Source organism: Echinops telfairi, unplaced genomic scaffold (genome assembly GCF_000313985.2).
Source record: "Echinops telfairi isolate 266 unplaced genomic scaffold, ASM31398v2 ScPeMD7_5592;HRSCAF=6446, whole genome shotgun sequence".
NCBI lineage: Eukaryota > Metazoa > Chordata > Mammalia > Afrosoricida > Tenrecidae > Echinops > Echinops telfairi.
This window is the reverse complement of record NW_022109491.1, coordinates 45,260,965-45,275,959: the sequence shown is the minus strand read 5'-3', so window position 1 is coordinate 45,275,959 and position 14,995 is coordinate 45,260,965. Positions and strand designations below refer to the sequence as shown.

The 14,995-nt window shown below is 40.0% G+C and overlaps 1 protein-coding gene across 1 annotated transcript in view; it reads left to right on the top strand.

The window, feature by feature from the left end:
- DZANK1 (double zinc ribbon and ankyrin repeat domains 1) overlaps nt 1–13,052 on the top strand; it is a 98,297-nt gene extending 85,245 nt beyond the window's left edge. The window contains exons 15-20 of the mRNA XM_045295174.1: nt 1,511–1,607; nt 2,001–2,101; nt 3,952–4,032; nt 4,684–4,811; nt 12,370–12,444; nt 12,824–13,052. Of these exons, the coding sequence (XP_045151109.1) occupies nt 1,511–1,607; nt 2,001–2,101; nt 3,952–4,032; nt 4,684–4,811; nt 12,370–12,444; nt 12,824–12,959 (618 nt within the window). The 3' untranslated portion in view covers nt 12,960–13,052. The remainder of the gene's footprint in view (nt 1–1,510; nt 1,608–2,000; nt 2,102–3,951; nt 4,033–4,683; nt 4,812–12,369; nt 12,445–12,823) is intronic.
- The last annotated feature ends 1,943 nt before the right edge of the window (nt 13,053–14,995 follow it).

Genomic DNA, 14,995 nt, shown 5'->3' with positions numbered 1-14,995 from the left:
TTTTTTTTGTTTTGTTTTTTAATAGAACCTGAAATTTTCAGGCTTATTAGCCCTCACCAGATACTGATGGCATGTCTGTGATACAACTGATTCAGAGAAAGATTGATTAAATGTTTACTGATATATGCTTTTGGCCTATATTGCCTTTGATAAAATAAATCAAACTTTGTAGCTTATCTCTCCTCATCTGCCCTTTTATATGGTGGCTGGATCACTGCCATAGGTCCTTTTGTGTATTGATTGATAAATGCAGTTTCGTTTTATTGGACAAGAAGTCAGAGAATACAAAATATTGGTGAGTGCATTGATAAGATGGGAAAAGAAGGCAAGGAAAAGTTGGCTGCTAACAATTATTAGTCCCTGGCTCGATGCTTTCTAAAGTTGTAAAAGTGTTTATAAAATTAGAATAGATACAGGACCTTGTCTAACTAAAACAATAGGAGTGAGACTGTCAAGTGGGATCATACACATGAGAATGTTTTGAAGCCAGTTCAAGCCTTCAATGCTGTTTAGAGCAGAGCCTGGGCCAGAGAGATGCTCTCAGGATACGGGAAGAAGGGGAAAAGCAGGGTGAGATAGGTACTATGAGTGAGGATCTATTTTGAGCAACGTTTAACTTTAGCCTAATCCATAGGGAACTCTGGAGCATGAGTAACTCTACCAAGTTGTCCCTAGATGGGTTAGTTAGCTATTTGAATTGGCTTTTGGGGTTGGGTATATGTTGACTAGGAAAGGGGGAGTAGGCAGCGTACTGACAGCATCTACAATACACTCTCGATTAAACAGAAAGAGAGGATTTGCTCCAGTAAGAATATCTTCTTTCTTGACCTGTGTGTTTTAATGTCAAGAGAGTAGCAGATAGTAGCTTGTGACAGGACAGCAGCATGGGGGTTTGGCAGGATGCCACCCTGGGGAACCATCCGGTAGATACGGAATTCCATGTTCAGCCCATGTATCTGTTCTCATCTCATGGCACCTGTTTTATTTTACTTAAATCATTCCTTTAAGGCACATCTTAATATTTCCACTCTGCAAGTGAAAAACACAAGGATTAGTGAAGTTAAGAAACTTGCTTTTTCCAAGGTCACAAAAAGGTGACAAAACCAAGATTCAAATTCTGCAGCCTAGAGACTCACTATCTTGCTACCCCAAGTCCAAGATACTGTAGGGGAAGACTAGTTTTAAATTGTACAAAGGTGACAGGGCAGCCACATGGAAGGTGGACTGACAGAAATTTGTTGGGAAACTGTTGGAGTGGTCTTCCATGTGAGATGAGGAGCTGAATCCTTAGTGAAGGGGCCCAACTGAAGGGCTGTTTTAAAAGCAAGTGGACAAAATGTCATGTGAGGTAAAGGGGATGTCAGGAAGGATATCCAGCCTTCAGACTTGACTGTCTGGTTAGATGGAGATAGCATTCACAAAGAGGAGCAGGTGAACAGGGAGAGGATTCTTTCTGCTGAGACACAGTAGCCTCCTCACTTGTGGTACTTGAATTGTTTTCATTGGCCAGAACCTTTACTTCAACAAATCAGTGGATTTCAGTGACTGCTTTTTGAACAGTGTCACCAGGGATGGTAACGAACTGTTTGGCAGCAAGTCCAGCTTGGGTGAGTTGCTCCCCGTCGGGACTGTTAAGTAATTTTAAACAATTGACAGATTTGTAAGAACATAGAATTGCTTAAAGTTGACCAGCTGAACGACTTAGCTTGATGTTCCAACTATTTTATTCATCTGGTTTCTCTGAAGTCAAGGGTGAGACTGTGCTGTTCTTTACAGGACTTGGGTAGATTCATTTGGGGGAGTTCTTAAAAACTATAATCCCTTGTGTCTCCCCTTTCACCCTTTCCTCTGTTTTAGATGGAGGAAATGGTTCCAGGAGCCCTGCCTGCTAGTTTTAATCAAAGAAGACTGTCTCAAAGTAGTCCTGAGTGACATTGCCGTAGGGTAGCTCTTTGCCTGTGGGGAGTAAGGTTTTCGACCTCAGCTCTCTGTCATTTCAGTAAGTGATTGCAGCCAGAGTGCCTCCGATGCCACTGAAAAAGCCAGGAAGACAAGGAACCTCAAGGCCAAAAAATGTCAGGAGGAGAAACAGCAGCTTACGGTATGTGTCCTCCTCGTCGCTATCTTCTTCAGTCTGCCTAGTTAACGTTTTGTTTTCACATTTATTAATGGCATAGAATGTTTGTCTTTTCTCTTCCCTCTTCCTTGTGAAAATGGCAGTCTCTTTTTATTGAGATAGAAGCCCCTCAAAAATCTTAGTCCTTAGTCCTCAAAGTAAACTCCCTGCTTTTCAATACTCTAAAGAGGTCTTGTGAAGCAGATTTACCCACCCCAACGTAATGCATCATTCAGTCTCTTGACTGCTGTTTTTGAGTATTGCTTGTGGATATAAGCAATACGGAATTCTTGACAACTTCCATCTTTTCTCCATTTTATCATCATGTTACCTATTGGTGGTCCAGTTATGAGAATTTTGGTCTTCTTTACAGAGTTGTAATCCATACTGAAGACTACAATTCTTGGTCTTTGTCAGCAAATGCTTCAAGTCCTCCTCACTTTAAGCAAGCAAAGTTGTATCCATCTGCACATCACAGGTTGTTAATAAGCTTTCCTCCAACTCTGATGCCACATTATTTGTATAGTCCAGCTTCTCTGATAATTTGCTCAGAATACAGATTGAATAAGTGTGATGAGAGGATATAACCCTGATGTCCACATTTCCTGATATTAAGCCAGGCATTATTCTCTTGTTTAGTTTGCTCAACTGCCTCTTGATCGATGCACAAGTTCCACATGACCACAATGAAGTGTTCTAGAATTCTTGTTCTTCTCTAGGCTCTCTATAGTGTGTTATGATCCCCACAGTCTAATGCCTTGGCATAATCAGTGAAGCACAAGTAAACATCTTTCTGGGATTCTCTGCTTTGAGCCAAGATCCATCTGACATCAGCAATGATATCGCTTATTCCACATCCTCTTCTGAATCCGGCCTGAACTTCTAATAACTCCCTGTCAATATACAGCTGCAACCTTTGTTGGATGATCTTCAGCAAAATTTTACTTGCATGTCATATTAATGATACTGTTATATAATTTGTGCATTCTGATGGACCATCTTTCCTTGGAGTGGGTACAAATATGGATCTCTTCACTCAGTTGGCCAAGTAGCTGTTTTCCAAATTTCCTGGCACAAACAAGTAAATGCTTCCATTGCTCCTTCAGCTTGTTGAAACATTTCAGATGGTATTCCATCAAATCCTGGAGCCTTGTTTTTGGCTAATGCTTTCAGTGGAGTTCAGTACCATTAGTTCTTGATCATATGCTACCTCCTGACATGGTGGAATATCGACTGGTTCTTTTGGGTATAGTGACTGTACTATTTCCATCTTCTTTTGATGCTTCCTGCATCATTGAATATTTTTCCCATAAAAACTTTCAATATTTCAATCTGAGGCTTGAATTTTTTTTTCATTTCTTTCAGTTTGAGAAATGCTGAATATGTTTTTCCTTTTTGATTTTCTAACTCTATGCACATTTCAATTTACTTTCTTCTGGAGCAGCCATTTGAAATTTCCTATTCAGTGCTTCGACTTCATCATGTATTCCATTTGCCTTAGCTACTCTGTGATTAAGAGCACGTTTCAGTCTCTTCTGTCATCCACTTTGATCTTTCATTTCTTGTCTTTTTAATGACCTTTTGCTTTCTTCATGAATGATGTTCTTGATGTTCCCACCATCAATGGATTAAGGATTCCAATTTCTTCACATCTTTGCGTACACATTTGTTATTTTCTGTTCTGTTTTGTTTTGTTGTTGTATCTTAGTCATACTAGTGGGAGTGAAATTATATATCATTACGATTTTGACTTGCATCTCTCTGATGGCAACTACTACTTAACCTGTAAAGCTATTTTAAGACCATAGAAATGGCCACATTGTATAATTCTGCAGCCGGAGAACAGATTCTTGCTGAAGGAAGTCGGGCCTGCAGGGAAAGGAAGAGTCTCTGTAATTGAAGAGCTGCTTGATGAAGTGAGTGTATTGTACCTATGTCTCTTCCAGGTGGAAGTTTTATTCGGTGTTGTCAAAATTACAGTGCCATTTAATTTTAGAAATATTTGAGAATAAATTAAATGAGTAGTTAAGAGCATTATTTTGTTACTTGTTTCTAGTTTCTATAGGAAAGAAACTAGGAAGAAAAGGGGCCGAAGTAACATGTATGAAAATTGATATAATTCCTGGTCTGTAACCTTATGAGACCTTCAGCCTGGGGTTCCTGAAGAAACTATGTTGTCAGGGGTGTTTGTAGCTCCTGATGTAGGAGGCAGAAGCTTTTACCCAGGTGATTTGGGAGCTTTATCCATTGTAGATTGAGTCTTAGGGTTTCCCTCAATAATATGGACTAACAAAATAGCCACAATAATAAAGTTGAACATGGTAGGAGACCAGGCAGTACTTTGTCTGTTATATATAAGGTCACCATGAGGTGGAGTCTGTAGCAATTAACCACAATAATAAAACCTTAAGTTTCTGTTTCTCTTTTCTTTTGATCTAAAAGTAGTTTAGTTCCATAAGGCCTTTTACCGTTAAGTACTGTTGACTACACATGTGAGGATATAGCGACTTGCTGCTGTTGCATTTTGTTGGTTTTGTGGCAAGCTTTTCTTCTTCTGTATACGGCAGGGGGCAGATCCCAACTGCAGTGATCACGAAGACCGGCCTCTGCTCACCGTGGCTGTTATGAACAAGCACCATGAAGCAATTCCGGTTCTTGTGCAGAGAGGAGCACATGTCGACCAGCAGTCAGGACTGTGAGTAAGCATGTTGACAGGAGAGCCTGGCTATGTTGCTGGAAACTAGCAACTCACAGGGCTTCATAGCAACAGAATGAATCTAAGCATATTCTCTATTAAATGAAAACTACCTGAGACCATTTTCCAGAGCCCTGGTAGGGTAGTGGTTACATATTGAGCAGTTTGAAACCACCAGCCGCTCTGTGGGAGAAAGACAAGGCGCGTGGAAAGAGTTACAGTCTTGGACACCCAGAGAGACAGTTCAACTCTGTCATTATAGGGTCACTATGGATGGAAATAGACTCTAGGACAGTGAATATGGTTTGATGACCGTTTTCTTTTTTAAAAATAATGATTTTGGTTTTATTATTTAAAATCCTTGGATCACACAGGCTGGCGTGCTTCTTTTATGTGGACTTAGTTGATGCCTCGTTATAGGTGGCTGCTTGTTGGAAGATAAGTCCATATTCTTTCTGAGATAGCTGGGCCCCATCTAGTTTTTCACCACACTTTGCTCTCCTATCTTCAGTGATCTCTATGAAGGTGAGTGTCAAGCAGGACCATATTATAAGAACTAATTGTTCTTAGATTGGGCTAGAATTAAGTGCAAGCCTCAGACCCATCCCTGCATCTATGGTTATTATATGTCTCTGGTTCACTGTAGAGACATAATTGTCATTTTTGTTAGAGATCATTACCAGTCATTCTCCTGCAGCATTACTTTCTTTTTTTTTTTTTGAATCATTTTATTGGGGGCTCATCCAACTCATCACAATCCATACATACATCAACTGTGTAAAGCACATTTGTACATTCATTGCCCTCATTCTCAAAACATTTGCTCTCCACTTAAACCCCTGGCCTCAGCTCCTCATTTTCCCCCCATCCTACCTGGTGCCCCCTCCCTCATGAACCCTTGATAATTTATAAATTATTATTTTGTCATATCTTACACTGTCCAACGTCTCCCTTCACCCACTTTTCTGTTGTCTGTCCCCCAGGGAGGAGGTTATATGTAGGTCCCTGTAATTGGTTCCCCCTTGAAGACCATTTTCATCCATTTGGATCTTCTTCATAAAAGGTGTATTATGTGGAAAGAGGGAACCGATTACAAGGAACTATATGTGACCTCCTCCCTGGGGGACGGACAACAGAAAAGTGGGTGAAGGGAGACGTCGGACAGGGCAAGATATGACAAAATAACAATTTATAAACTATCAAGGGTTCATGAGGGAGGGGGGAGCGGGGAGGGAGGGGAAAAATGAGGACCTAATGCCGAGGGTTTGAGTGGAGGGAAAATGTTTTGAGAATGATGGGGGCAATGAAGGTACAGATGCGCTTTACACAATTGATGTGTGTATGGATTGTGATAAGAGTTGTGGGAGCCCCTAATAAAATGATTAAAGAAAAAAAAAGGTGTATTATGCTTCTGATTTCTAAATTTGAGTAAAAAAATTTATTATTGCTTTACTGTTTATAACTTTTTAAAAAGATCCATTTTTTTTCACTTGGGAACATACATTGCTGTGGTCCAGATAAATCCGTAATCCATGGGATGTTAATAAATGTTGTTAGGTGCTATCAAGTAGACTCTGACGTGTAGTGACCCTGTGCACAACAGAGTGAAACACTGCACGGTCCTGTGCCATCCTCACAATTGTTCCTGTGTCTGAGCCCATTGACGTAGCCACTGGGTTAGTCCGACTCCTTGAGGGCCTTCCCTTCCTTGGCTGCCCTCCACTTCACCAAACCAGATGTCCTTTTCCAGGGCCTGGTCTTTCCTGACAATATGTCATAAGTATGTAAGATGAAGTCTGCCCTCCTTGCCTCTAAGGAGCACTCTAACCTTACTTCTTCCAACATGGATCAATTGAGAAATAAACACTTTCATCATAATTTGAACTGCTAGGATAGATTTTTTTAAAATTATTTTATTAGGGGCTCATACAACTCTTATCACAATCCATACACACATCAATTGTGTAAAGCGCATTCGTAAGGCCCCCATTTTTTTTAGGCCCCCATTTTTACCTGTGGAAATATGCTCATGAAATTAATGAAAGAAATGTTGTAAGAGAGCAAATCAAGAGTATTGCTACAAAAATCACTGAAACTTTTACTAAACAAAAATATCAAAAAGTAAATCTTTTCCTTACATGTCCTATATGTAAATCTATACAATTCTTTTAAAAAAAACAATTTTGGTGTGTGAATTAGTTGGGGGTTTTACCTTTCAGATCATCAACCTAGCATTGACTATTTAAACCACTCATCAACACCTCCCTCCCTTCAAGTAGCCTGCCCTACCCACCTCCTTTGATTTCTCTTCTCCCTCTTGTGGATTACTTTCTTCCCTTCACCCAAGTTAATGCTGTCACCCCTCCAGCCTATAGCTTCATCTTCCCTCCCTAACCCTCTTCCACCTGGTAACCTCCAACATTTGCTCCCTTTGGTATGGAAATCCTTACCTTAGTTTTTTTCCTTAAGCCAGTGGTCTCATACAATGTTCATCCTTTTGCGATGGACTTATTTCATTCAGCGTAATGTTCTCCAGGTCCATCCATGCTTCCTGGTTTCAGTTTCGTCATCCGTTCTGTGCTGATGGGCATTTTGGTTGTTTCCATCTTCTAGCTACTGTGAACAGTGTTGCGATGAACGTGAGTGTGCCTATGTCGTGTATGCTATAACTCTTACAGAGCTACTGGTGGATCTTCTGGAATTTCTATTTCCAGTTGTTGGAGCTAGTGTCATATCCGTTTCCACAGTGGTTGTACAGATGACAATTCTGAGGCCTCCAATCTTTCCACACCCTCTCTAGCATTTGTTGTTTTCTTTTTGTAAATTTTGCTCTGTCTGTGTAAGGAGGTATCGCATCATTGTTTTGATTTTCATCTCCCGGATGGCTGATGATCATGAGCAGCTGTTCGTGTTTGCTGGACATTTGGATGTCGTCTTTGGGAACAGTCTGTTCATAACCTTTGCCCACTTTTTAATTGCGTTGTTTGTCGTTTTCTTACTGGAGTACTGTAGTTGTCTACAGATTTTAGAGATTAATCCCTTGTCTGTTGCGTTGTTACAAAAAATGTTTCCCAGTTCATGGGTTCTCTTTTCACTCTTTTGTTGCACAGTGTCTCATTTTTAGTAGGTCCCAGTCATCTATTTTGTCTTCTACTGTGTGTGCTTCCTTCGTTATGTTTGATAGTATATCTGTGCCCTGCATTAGGGCCCTTAAGTTTGTCCCTATTTGATAATCTTTATAACTCTGGGATTTATATTTAGTTCTTTGATCCATCTTAAGCTTATTTTTTATTCAGATATCAACTTTGTTCTTTAAAGAAATGGAAAAAGTAATTATTAATTTCATATATCTGGATCAGAATTGCCTTGTATTTACAGATTGCTTTGGGCAGTATATTTTCACCATACTAAGCCTTCCCACTAACCACGAGGTCAGAAGTTCAACACCACCAGCCAATCTATTGACAAAAATGAGGCTTTCTACTCCCATAACAAGTCTCAGAAACCCATAGGGGCAGTCCTTTCCTGTCTTATAGGGTCACTGAGTTATGACTTGACTCGATGGCGCAGGGTCACCCATGAACATGGACTACTCTTCCAATTGTGTAGGTACTTTTGTGGTTTCGTGTAGTGATATTCTGAGTTTTCTTTGTGTAATTACCACATATCGTGTATAAGCTGACTTTTTCAGCACATTTCTTAGGCAGTTTTTGTGGTAAAATTAGATGCCTTGGCTGATGTTCGGGTTAGTTTATACTCGAGTATATATGGTATTTTGTTTCTCTAGCTAGATTTATTACTAAGTGTTTCATCTTTAATGTGGATATGGTAAATTATATTGTTTTCTTGATTTCTTTTTCAGAGCCTTCTTTGTTAGTGTATAGGCATCTAATTTTTGCATGTTAATCTAATATCCTGCCACATTGCAAAAAAAATTTTTTTAGTTGGCATTTAATCATATCACTCCATAATTCAATCACGTCAAGTAGAATGATACAATTTCTACCACAATCAGTTTCCAAACATTCTTTTTCTACATGGACTCTATGACATCATCTCCCTTTTATCCCACCACCACTGTACCCCCACCCTCACAACTCGTATTCTACTTGCTGTCCCTATAGGTTCATCAATCCTGGGTTTCATACACCAAAAAACAGAAAAGCATATAACACAGCTTTAAACGGGTGACTTTCATTGGCAGAACACCTCTGAGATCTACTCTAATATGAACAAATAAAAACCCACCAAAACAATACAAACCAAAAATACAGAAAATTTTGGAAACCAGATCAGGTCCATCCCACATAAGAGGTGGGATCTACTGACAGAGTTTTAACTGTTCAGGTCAGATTCATGCCTTTGATCTTCTGTACTCCTCTCTTCCAAGCTCTCTGTTCAGTGATCACTTTTCTCCCATCCCTCAGTTTCAGATAGGGGAATTCTCTGGATGCCTATTTCCTAGGTAGTTCACAAATGAATTCTGGGCTCCCGCTGTCATCCATCACCTTCAGCAAACCAGATTCTCAATGTCGGCTCTGACACTGTCCCTCCTTTGACTTCAAATTATATGGATTTCAATCCTTCAGTGACTGGTGATGGTGTGCTTCTTCCATGTGGACTTGATTGACATCTCATTTACATGGCTGCTTGTTCAGAGACAAGCCTTTAAGACCCCAGATGCTATTTTATCTGATAGCCGGACCCATCTAATTTCTTTGCCATATTTTGCTATAGCACCTGTATCTTCTGTATTCAGCAAGATTAATGAAATCACCATATTGAAAAATGGGGTAAAATATTATCTCCCCCGCCCCCCAAAAATATATTATCTTCCCTTTCACTTTAGCTAACATCTGTCTATGCTCTAGCGCAGCACTTATCAACCTGGGGGTCACAACCTCTTTGGGGGTCGAACAACCCTTTCACAGGGGTCACCTAAGACCATATTTCTGATGGTCTTAGGAACTGAGACTCCTCTCCTCTATGCGTCTCCAGGGGGGTCTGCCCACATGCAGATACGTCCACATATGGGGTCACCATATCATGAGGAACTGTATTAAAGGGTAGCGGATTAGGAAGGTTCAGAACCGCTGCTCTAACCTATTGCTTCCCCTTTCCTTCCTCATACCCCACCATTCACCCCTCGAACCATCAAAGTCTTTCAACATGAAAAACCAGTATTATGCTTTTTTTTCCTTTTACAATGATGTTTGTCCTTTTGTGGTTGACTAACTTGACTCAGCGTAGTGTCCTCCAAATTCACCCATGTCATTGGGAGTTTCACAGTTTTATTATTCTTTGAATGCTGCGTAATAATGCCATTGTGTGTATGCACCAAAGTTTACATATCTGTTCTTCCACTGCTGAGCTTTCAGGTATCTGCATCATTTTGCTATTATGAACATGGCCAGGTTCTCTGGGGACTGTTCTGTACTGTGGGTGAGCTGCCCAGCTCCTGGTTGGTGTGGTTGGCAATCTGAAAGTTTGTTGTACCTATAGTCTCTTCATGTGCATCTCACCACCAAATTCTCTCTCAGTGCCCACTTCCTCAGACACTCAGGTCTTCAGATTTTTCCTCCGCATCTGTTTTCTCTACATCTTTGTTAAAGAGGACCATGTAGCGTGTCAAAGACATCTTCTTACCAGCTGTTAGCTAAGGTGAGAGGGAAGGTAAGATAATCTTCTAGAAGAGGAGAAAGAAGAAGAAAAGCGGGGGTTGAAGGGGAAACGGGGCAAGCTATTAGGAGGTTTTATTCTGGCTTCTTTATTTGTGCCCTTTTTTCCTTCTTTCTAGAAATGTTTATCATTGATGTTCTAAAATTGCACAAAGATATTTTCCAATATGGTGTTTTTATTAATGGTACTGATGCTTTCAGTCTGAAAACTCTTCTGCCCAGGGAAAATTTCTTCTCTTATCCTTTTGGTATTTTTTCCTCTTTAACTTTCTTATTCTATCTCTCTAGAACTCTTATTAGTTGGATGCCCAGGCTTAATTATTCCCTCATGTTTTCTTTTTCCATCGTTCATTTTCTCTGTTTTTAGAGATTTTATCAACTATAGTTTTGTTCATCTCATCTACTGAGTAATTTTTTTATTTCAAAAGCCATACATTCTAAATTTTGTTCTGATTACTTCTTATCCATAGTCTCATGTGTTTGTGCTATATTGTCTTGAGTCAGTCTCAGGATATCAAGTGGGTTTTTTCTTTTTTCAAAATTTATGGGTGCACATCTTCTATTTCTTCTTTAATGGTATAGGTCTTTCTCATATGTCGATAATCCTTTGCTATACATCCACATTTGAGAATGGGAACTCTATATGCCTGAGTTGAGTTTGTCATCTAAGGGCTTTGTGGGGAAATAAAGCTTTGCCAGGTTGGTACCCCTGGATTCCAGAAATTGGAAGCTTCCCTTTGGGTATGGCAGCTGTCTCTCTGGTTCTCACAGGAGGGTCCCTTATTTTCCTCGAGAAGAGATCACGGTGCTTTTGCTCCCTTGGGCTAAGTTTGTGAGTACAAGTTGTGAAGAGGGGGGTGATGGTGGTGTCGATGAGAGGAGCTGGGAGAATGCAGTCATTCGATTACGCATCTTCTTTCTATCTCTAGTTTTGACTCCCACCTTCCGTCATTCCTGCCACCTCTGGATAAGGTGTTCTAGAATGCAGGTACCACTCCCCCACCCCACCCCTGACCCTAGATTCAAGCCATCCACCTTTCACTCCCTAGTTCCAACCTGATCATGCAAAGTGGAGAGACAACATTACATTGCAGCACGAAGCTCTATCCTCTTAAACTTGCTTGAGTTCTAAGATGGATGTTTATGTTCATATCATATAAACCAAACTCACTGAAACTAAAGTCATTTTTCCTGTACAAGAAAAAGAGCTTTGATATGACAAAATAACAATTTATAAATTATCAAGGTTTCGTGGGGGGAGGGGAAGTGGGTAGGGAGGGGAAAAAATGAGGAGCTGATGCCAGGGGCTTAAGTGTGGAGAGCAAGTGTTTTGAGAAAGATGAGGGCAATGAATGTACAAATGTGCTTTACATAATTAATGTATGTATGGATTGTGATGCGAGTTGTAGGAGCCCCTAATAAAATGATTTAAAAAAAAAAACAAAAAGAAAAGGAGCTTCAGCCCCCCAAAGTTATTATAATACAGAGTATATGTATTGCTTATATTATAAACAATGCGAAGAAAAGGTCCAAGCCAAAGTTGAGACAAGGCCCAATATACACTCTTCTGGTTAATTAACTATATTAGTATTTATAGCATTTAAAGTAACCAAAAACTAGAAACTTGTAGGATTTCTCATATTTAAAAATTAATATTTATATAGTTTTAACTTTCTATCTAGTTTATCTAGTCTCAGAATTTACCCAGTCTCACTATTTCTCCAAGGAAAGAGAGGGGGGAAATGAAAGGATTTTCTCAGGATAGTTCAGTAGGTCAGTGGGTGAAACCAAGGCCATTTTGATCCCACGCTCCTGCTCCAATTTCCTGATGATGCTAATGAAGGATTTAGTCCTCAAAAAGATTTCTTTTCCCCAAACAGGCTCAGAAATACAGCTCTTCATGAAGCTGTTCTGCTTGGCCTGGAAGGAAGGAAGTGCGTTGGTGCTTTGCTGGGGTATGTTACTTGGGTTTTGGGTAACACGTTGGAGGGCCACAGTGAGCCCTACTGATCGACCCCAGTGCCACAAACTACCATCCCACCACAGTTACAGGACACTAAAGGCTTTTAAAACTATAGGAACAATGTTGCCCTGATCAGTTACAGACTTTGATGCAAAGGGAAGGGCTGATGATTGATCATTTAGTAGTCACAGAGCTTTCAGACGATCTCAGGGTAGGAACATCCCTGAAAGCTGAGGTCATGGTGGCTTCCTAGTGAGAGGTTTTGGGAAGTGGGCCTGGGAGGTGCCCAGACTGGCCTCTGTGGCAGAGAAGAGTCAGATCCTCAGTTTTAAATACCTGAGTCCTTAAGCTTGTATCTGTTTCCCTTACAGATGTAATGCAAGCATCCAAAAGAAAAACATGAAAGGCCAGACAGCGTATGACCTTGCTCTGGAAATGGGGGATGACCTTATCACCTCACTCTTTGCTGCTAAGCTTGGCCAAGATCTCTTGGACCTACTCACCTAACCTGAGTCTCAGCCTGGATGATTGCTGGAGAAGTCATCCAGCTCTGTCTTTCTCTTGGGCCTTTCTTAAATGTGTATGAAATGTGTGTTTGAGGTTTGGGAATTGAGTTTGAGAGGAACTTTTAAAAAAAATGATAATAAGAGCCACCAACACCACATGGATGTTTCCCAATATACCTTAGTGTGTGATGAACTCAATGTATGCTTTTGTAATGGTTTATTGTTGATTTCCTTTAAATATTCTTTTATGTTATATTTTTCAATAAATAAAAATTATATCATCTGAAGCTAAAACATGTCAAAGGTATTATACAATGAAAAGTCTCCTTCTTTTCCTGTCCTGTAGCCACCTAATTCCCCTCTTCAGAGGCCACCAGTGACACCATTGCTATCTGTGTCTTTTCAAACAGACTTATATACAAAATATTCATGAAATATCTGTATATGTATTTTGTACCCACTGTGGGCATAAACAGGAGCAAACCAGTACTGTTCTGTAGCCTGTTTCTTTTGATTTTAGATATTGTGATTCCAAGTTCTCAAACCAAAAAACAAACAAACAAACTCACTGATTCTGATTCAGAGTGACCTTATAGGTCAGGGTAGAACTGCCCCTGTGAGTTTCCAAGACTGTAATATTCTATGGGAGTAGCTGGTGGTTTCAAACTTAATAAATTAAAAAGGAAGCTTTGCTTAAACTATTTTTCTTCTTATATTAAATCCACCAATAGTCCTCTTTGTTATAGTTTGTTCTTTGGTTAACACAATAGCTTTCGATAAACCATTGGGAGGGATAAATCATTTTGACTTTTCAGATCTTTATTATAGCCTGTGGGTGGTAGCATTATAGTTGTGGAGTCCCTAAGCTGTTTCCATTAATAGATGTAAGCACCTGACATACTGGAAGTTATCACAATAAATAATGCACAAATCATTGCTCTTAAATTTTATTCCTTCAGCTCATACTTCATTTAAGTCACTCCATTTATTTCATAATATGGTCGACTCTGAGAAGGCGCCTCTTCCTCAGTCATATTTTGAGTGCCTCTGACATGAGGGTCTCATCCAATATCTGTCCTATTCTGATTGATTAGTTTATTCAGCATAATGTTCTCCAGTTTCATCCATGGTATGAGGTGTTTCAAAGATTTATCATTATTCTTTATTTTAGGCTGGGCTTTCTTTTTAAAAATCATTTTATTGGGGGCTCCTATAACTTTTATAACATTCCATACATCAATTGTTTCAAACATATTTATACATATGTTGGCATCATCATTTTATAAACATTTTCTATTTGAGCCCACGGTATCATCTCTTTTTTCACTCACTCCCCCCTGGTGACCCCTTGAAAATTATAAATTGTTATTATTTTCATATCTTACACTGACTGCTGTCTCCCTTCACCCACGTTTCTGTTGTTTGTCCCCCCGGGGCGGGGGGGTTATGAGTCAATCATTACGATTGGTTCCCCCTTCCTCCCACTACCTTCTCCAACCCTCCTTGTATCACTACTCCCCTTTCTGTTCCTAAGAGGTTTATCTGACCTGGATTCTGGGTGTTGCGAGCTCTTATCTGTACCAGTGCACATGCTCCTGTCAAGCCAGAACTGAAAGACAGGACTGGGGTCATGGTCGGGGTGGGGTGTGTGGAATATTGTGCGTTTAATCGGTGCTATACTGTGTCCTGGTTGACTCATTCCTTCCTTGTGACCCTTATATGAGGGAATGTCCTATAGTCTACAGATGGGTTTTGGATCTTTGTTCCAACCCTCTTGTTCTCAATAATAAGTATTTTTGTTTTGTTTTGGGTCTTCTGGTGCCTGTTACCTGATTTGATTGACACCTCATGTTTGCTCAGGGTGATGTGCTTCTTCCATGTGGGCTTGTTGCTTCTCTGCTAGATGGCTGCTTGTTTAACTTCAAGCCTTTAAGACCCCAGATGTTATATCTTTTGATAGCTGGGCACCATCAGCTTTCTTTTATTTTTTTAGCTTTCTTTACCACATTTGATTATGCACCCATTTTGTCTTCAGCA